Source organism: Tasmannia lanceolata, unplaced genomic scaffold (assembly GCF_043159265.1).
Source record: "Tasmannia lanceolata isolate RefF3 unplaced genomic scaffold, GAP_Taslan_0.1 ptg000023l, whole genome shotgun sequence".
Taxonomy (NCBI): Eukaryota; Viridiplantae; Streptophyta; class Magnoliopsida; order Canellales; family Winteraceae; genus Tasmannia; species Tasmannia lanceolata.
Genome location: NW_027518700.1, coordinates 6796741 through 6803624, shown reverse-complemented (window position 1 = coordinate 6803624; position 6884 = coordinate 6796741). Strand labels below are relative to the sequence as shown.

Here is a 6884-nt window from a genome sequence, read left to right as displayed (position 1 = left end):
AATGTCAAGATAATACCAATCTAATACCAATCTAACCTAAGCGGGTCCACCAAGTAGACCCCTAATCCATGCACTGATTGGATAATTCTGATCATTTGGACAAGAACATTGACTTCGATGGATGATTGAGGGTCTCTTTGGAGAGGCTTTATTTATAAACAAGGTTATTTTAATTTAATTTTGGGCAGTAATAAATCGACCCCCTAATATCTTAAATCGACCTCTCTCTCTCTCTCTCTCTCTCTCTCTCTCTCTATCTCTCTCTCTCTCTCTCTCTATATATATATATATATATATATATATATATATATATATATATATATATATATGGGGTTCGATTTATCTCTGCCCTTTACTTTTACAAGAAAACAGTACACAAGAACATTATTCATGCGAAAAACTAGATTTTATATGATATGTGCACGCCCTTTAATTTTACAAAAAACATCACACAGGAATATTATGTTAAAGTATAAAAGATTAAATAACGCCATCTCCATCAGCTTAAGCTTTTGGAGTAACTGGTTGTTTCACATGGTATCAAAGTAAAGGTCCTGAATTCAAACAGCCCGGATAGCAAAAATCCACATACAATGACCAAACCCAAAAGATGACCAAACCCAAAAGAGGAGCCACATGTGCTAATTACCTGAGTTGAGAAACAGTTACTCCTGAGTTCAAACATCACGTTTTGCTAATTACCTGCTCACACACCCGTGAAAACCAAATTCCGGTAACTTAAAAAAGTAAGGCATTTAATGGGTACAAATGTATAAGACAAAATCTGCTAAAAAAGTCAGCCTGGCTGTTCTCTCCTACAAAAGTGAGCTGCTAAATGGTTTCCTCAAAATTGCCTAGCAATAAGAATATTCTTGTGTTTTTTAGGGCTACTGGAGATCCACTGCAGAAGGATGGAAATGTTGGAAAACGGGGTGTTTTTTTTTTTTTTTTTTTGGGTTGGGCGAGCGAATGATATTTCCACCCCATTTTCCAGCATTTCCATCACCTTTTGTTTGTCTTTTACTAAACAAGAAATGGTGTTATTTTTAGGAAAATAGTAACAAAAGGGTTAGAAACGTCATTTTTTATTTCTTTCGCGTTTTCTTGGTGGATCTCATTTGTCTTCTTTTCTATTTAAGGTAAAAGAGTGTAAGACGAAGTTAGGGTTTTGTATATCCAGTAGCTTTCCCCTTTTGGGAATTTGGTATGGGTGTGTGGTTGTTGTCAACACATGCCATTAGTAATAGGTGGTTGGTTGGTGGGAGAAAAATACCGAATATGGATAGTTATCTCAACTATCCACAAGAAAGGGCACACAGACGCCATTAGTAATAGGTGGGAGAAAAATATCGAATATGAATAGTTATTAACTATTCGCAAAATGATACTCTTCCTCTTATCATCAAAACATGCACGAATCTTAAAAATGTGTAGGAAAAAAAATCATATGGCTCTTTTGACACAACGTTATTCTCTTTTGTTGGGTTCAAGTTATTTAAAAGTTAGGTCTAATGACGGGTCGACTAGTAAATAACGTTGCCGTCCTTGTATTGAAAACCAAGAAGGGATGACTACTTTAATCAACAATGGTTCCATCAGGAATTAAAGCGGGTCAAGTAAAAAAATGTTGCCGGTATTGGATCTAGGGTTCTCGTTAGTGGGTCTATATGTAGGAACTGATGGACTACCATATTCAACCCGGCACTAGTGGAAAAGGCGCTATTGGTATATTAAATAAGGTTGTTGTTCTATTATTGTTTCACTCGGGAGCAAAGTGAAAAATGTATTTTTTTAAATTATTTTAAGGGACGGATCGACTACCTTAATCAACGAAGGGTTGATCAGGAGTTATAACGGGGTAAAACAATAGTAGAACGACAATGTTATTTAACATACCAGCAGCGTCTTTTCCACTATATTTTTCAATCCGCCAGCGTTTCCTTACATGAAATTCCTAGGATTCATCCAAGGTTTTAAATTTCTATAATGTGGGGGAAAACTAGAAGTGGCCCCACTTGTTCAATGATTCAAAGCATTTATTGCCGAGGCCTTGCAACGAATGTGCACGAATTCCATCCCTTCAATTTGTAGAACCTTTCTTGAATTTGAGTATGCAATTTAAGTCTAGGTCCACTTCAAACAAAAAAAGCTTGTAATGTCTACAACTTCAAGAGGTTTAGAGACCTTCAGTGCTTTCTTGTACTAAATCACTCTCATCAAATTCCCCACCTACCGAGAAAAATACGGATAGTTTCTTCAACTATTCATAAAAAAGGCATGTTTACTCTTATCATAAAAACACACGCACGAATCTTAAAAAGGTCTCTAAACCTCTCGAAGCTGTAGACCTTACAAGCTTTTTTAGTTTGAAGTGGACCTAGACTTAAATTGCATACTCAAATTCAAGAAAGGTTCTACAAATTGAAGGGATAAAATTCGTCTCCCCGGCCCATTCGTTGCAAGGCCTCGTTAATAAATGCTTTGAAATGAAACATTGAACAAGTGGGGCCACTTCTAGTTTCCTGTCCCTTTAAAATAATATGGGAATCTATCATGTGGGGGGTGGGGGAAGTCCCTTTGAAATAATATGGTGGATGGCTGTGCATGCAGGTGCTACCCAAAAATTCAGTGGCCCACATTTTTTGGGTGATCCAAACCATTCATTTGTTGGCTCTATTGCAGGTAGGGTGTGCCCAGAAAATCTTTCCATAGGACAACCCCCCATGCCCACCACAACACACACACGAGTAATAGAAGGATAAAAATAGGGCTACAATAGGGTCGGGTTTTTCAAAACCCTAGATCCCATTATCTCGGCCCTGAGTCAGGCCCGAAAAACCTCAACCCATTGCCCGCCCTACAGGGCTCAGTGCAGCCTTGCCCCCCCCCCCCCGATTGGCCCTGATTGACCCTAGTGCAAATGCATGTTAAGAGTGCCAAAAATAAAGCAACCACGTATCATATAGAAATATCAATCCAAGATAATAGAAAACATTAGCAAAAGAAAACTTAGGCCCTGTGAGTTAAGTGAAGCTTATATATATGTGAGTTAAGTGAAGCTACACATACATGTAGCTAACTTAGCTACACTGACGGCTTAAAATACAGTGGGCCCACATTGTTTGGGTGATCCAAACCATTCATTTGATAGGCCCTCACATTGATAGGGTGTGCCCAAAAAATCAGCTCCATTCAATGATCCGAACCCTTCAAATTGTGGAGGCAAAAATTGACAGATTTGTGAAGGTATTTACACATCCATTTTTGCCTCCACAAATCGTAGGGTTGGGATGATCCTATGGAGCTGATTTTTTGGGCACACCCTACCTACGTGAGGGCCCATCAAATGAATGGTTTGCATCACCCAAACAATGTCGGGCCCATTGTATTTTAAGCCGTCGGTAAAATCATCTCCATAGGATGACCACAACCCTCCGATCTGTAAAAACACACAGCTACATACACACTAATACTCTCTCTCTCTCTCTCTCACACACACACACACACGCACAATGACCCCGTACACTCGAAAAAACATAGCCTCCTAACTTTAAAATATAAGTTATTTAATGGCTATAAGGAAATATGGATATGATTATATATAACTAGGCAACTATTTAGCAAAATCAAATTAACACCCAATGTAGTATCAAAATTATCCAAACTGCTTTTTTCAAACTCTATTTACATCAGCTGTTACGCTTCAAATTTTCATCTTTTCACCATTTTCCAGCCTCCTAGGAATGAAAAAACCGTCCCAACATGGCGGCGGCAAATGCAGTTGTAAAATTGGGATCTCTCGACAATGACATAGCCATCTGTTCTAGGAGAGACTGTCCAGATTCCGGCAACTTGATCTCCCCATGAGGTTTTACTAAGTCATGAACTAACATGGATTGGGTCAAGTCCAGTGTAAAAGTGGGGCCCGAGGTGCTGACCGAGACCGGGCAAGGGACCGAGCCATAGTTGCTCGAACCATTTTGCACTTCAGCTCGAGCCTGGTGTGGGTGGTTGTGCTCCCCTTCATATGTGGCTACTAAGATCGATCTATCCTCAGCACTTCTCTGAACCTGTGGCAAGAAAAATTACCAAAAAATTACCTTAGAAACCAATCCAAGTTGAGTAAATGAGATGGAGGGTGGAGATTAATTTTCTACCGGAAGTTACCTTCTTTTTTACTGGGCAGACAGGGGCAAAGGAACACTTGTAGTAAGCTCTCGGAGATGGGTTGTCTCTGGTGAGTTTCTGACCGTATTTTCTCCACTGGTATCCATCTTTAAACACCTGAAAATATTGAAATGTAGGGTTTAGGATTTAGGGATTAGGGTTTAGGGTTTGAGTTTTCTGATACTACAATGTACGTAAGACATAGTCCAGTATTTTTAAAAAAGTACTGTACGGCCCACACATTAGGATGATCATAACCGTCCATTTGATGGGGCCACAACGCAGATAGGGCGTGCCGTAAAAATCATTTACAAAGGATGATCCCAGCCCTGCGATCAATAGATGTTAACATAATATGCAGTTCGTTTTTAGATCGGGGGGCTAGGATCATCCTACTGAAAAATTGTTTTTTGGGGCACAACCTATTTACGTTGTGGCCCATCAAATGCACCTATGGTGCGGATCGTACAGTAGGGCTGCAACTCGGGTCGGGCTTTGAAGAACCCAACCCTACCCGAGAAATATCTCGGGACGGGTCGGGTCGGGTTGGGTTTTTTTATTCGGAAAACCCACGATTCCCAAACCCGGCCCTACCCATGGTAAATCTCGGGTCGGGCCGGGTAGGGTTTTTTTTACGTTGACACAATTGTTTAAGGAAATCTCTTGTTTGTCAAGGCAACTCAACTGATAAAAGTAGAAAAACTCAAGAATGGCAAACTCTTTAGTGCATTAACTAGTCTAAAGAGAATAAATTGACGCATTACCAAATGAAAATGATTATGCTCATATGAGATAAACAACAAACTATTTAGTGCATTAACTATTTAGTTGAAACTTGAAACCCTAGAGCTAAAGGGGGGAAATGAACAGAAGATGGAAAGAGTCCCTGTGATTACGTGCGAACGTGAGTTATACTTTTAAGTTTTCACTTTTAAAGTAACAACGTTTTAGAAAAAAAAAACATACTATAACTTAAGTAACTCGGGTTGGGTCGGGCCCCTTCAAACCCGGCTCGACCCAAGATTCATGCGGGCTTTTGGATCGAAGACCCGGCTCGACCCGAACCCCGAGAAACATGAACCCAACCCAAGCTATTTTCGGGTCGGGTCGATGCGGGTCGGGTTTTACCCGACCCAAGTTGAAGCCCTACCGTACAGTACTTTTTAAAAAATACAGGACTAGACGGGCTTACTCAACATAAAATCTCTTGATCTTGTGATCCTGTTTTAGAAATTTTCTACGTACCAAGCTTGTATCTGATGGGTCAGTCCTTAGATAGGCCTTGGAGGTCTCTGTCTCTTTAAGTCTACAAGGTTTCTTGCATGAATCTTCGCTAGAGCAGCTCACAATAGGATTTCTATAATTAGCATTCTCGTTAATTCCATTACTGTTATTATTTTCTTGGCTTTCATCCTTTCTCTTCTTGGATGATGAGGCGGAGCCCTCTCTCTCCTTCTCGGTACTCTTACTCTTTAAAACCACCACTTGGCTCTGCAAAACCCTGAAATTCTCGAACATAATGCTCAACATCCTGCTTAGCTTCTCGTTCTCTCCACTCACTCGACTCAACTCGGCTTCCAAAACACTAGCCTAAAATCATTCACAAAATTCAATTAGAAATTTTTGAAAAAATCATGTTGATGAAGTAAAAATAATTAAATTAACACCAAATCTAAAAGGTTAAGTTTTTTTCACATGGTATCAGAGCTACTGCCTAAGGGCTAAGGGCATGTCATGGGATGAATACTCAATAATTTCTTGATATTAAAAATTCGGTCACATTTGCCATATGTACAGCCAACCCAAAAAAAAAGGGCCACACGTGAAGAGGAATGTTGAAGTATAAATAATTAAATAACCCCAACTCTAAAAGCTTCTAAAAGCTTAAGCTTTTTGGAGTAATTGATTGTTTCACAAACCAAGATAGGAGGAAAAAGAAAAAATCATGCAAAAAGAGCAATGCTTCCATGTACCCACCTCTTCTTTCGGCGAGATTTTCTTCCCAATATCCATTATACTGCTTCTTAAGCTCGTTGGAATTTGACCTAAAAGATTGCTTTTGAGGTCCAAGCTAAGGGAAGTATTGACCAATGTGGAGTCCATGTCTATGATCTTACGGATGTCGGTAAATTCCGGTAGAGCTCCGGCGAAACTCCGTTCAAATGATGCTATTGGAAAGACTTGAAATGGAATGAGAGGAAACAAGGAGAAGTATGGAGTAATATATACAAGAGCTTTGGTGTGTTTGATCAAGAGTGGGGAATGAATCTCACCCAAGACATCAGCTTTAAATCTTCACTCCCAAGTCGTCATATGCTTTTGGAAATGGGTTTCTAATAACAAATCGTGGGGGGTTTGACGTAAACTAAAAATCTGCGTTGAAGAAATCTTCGGTCTTTGTATTTTATTATCATTGTGGAAAGAAATTTACACGAATGGTTTGGTGTAAATCATTTGGAAAAATGTAGATCAAACGCATGTTGGAAGTCTTCCTTGACCAAATGCTGTTGACTTTTAGAGTCATGGATGGTTGGAGGATCTGCTTTTAATTTTGGGAAGGAAAATGATAGTTCCACCCGGTTTCACACTAATTTCACCGAAATCACACTTTTCCAAAAACGGTATTTTATTTCGGACGAAATTTTGGAATTTCGGGCGAAGTTTCGATTTTTCCGAAATTTCACCCAACAATGGTATAGTGTAAATCAATTGATAAA

At 39.4% G+C, this 6884-nt stretch overlaps 1 protein-coding gene across 1 annotated transcript; it reads right to left on the bottom strand.

Annotated features, from left to right (window-relative positions):
* Nucleotides 1-3643: 3643 nt before the first annotated feature.
* Nucleotides 3644-6454, bottom strand: LOC143856529 (putative WRKY transcription factor 40). Its single transcript, XM_077366777.1, has 4 exons — nucleotides 6145-6454; nucleotides 5413-5757; nucleotides 4168-4284; nucleotides 3644-4070 (listed from the first exon to the last, which is right to left on the bottom strand). Exons 1-4 carry the CDS (start codon nucleotides 6268-6270, stop codon nucleotides 3738-3740), a joined length of 921 nt encoding a protein of 306 aa, XP_077222892.1. The 5' UTR covers nucleotides 6271-6454; the 3' UTR covers nucleotides 3644-3737.
* Nucleotides 6455-6884: the final 430 nt, after the last annotated feature.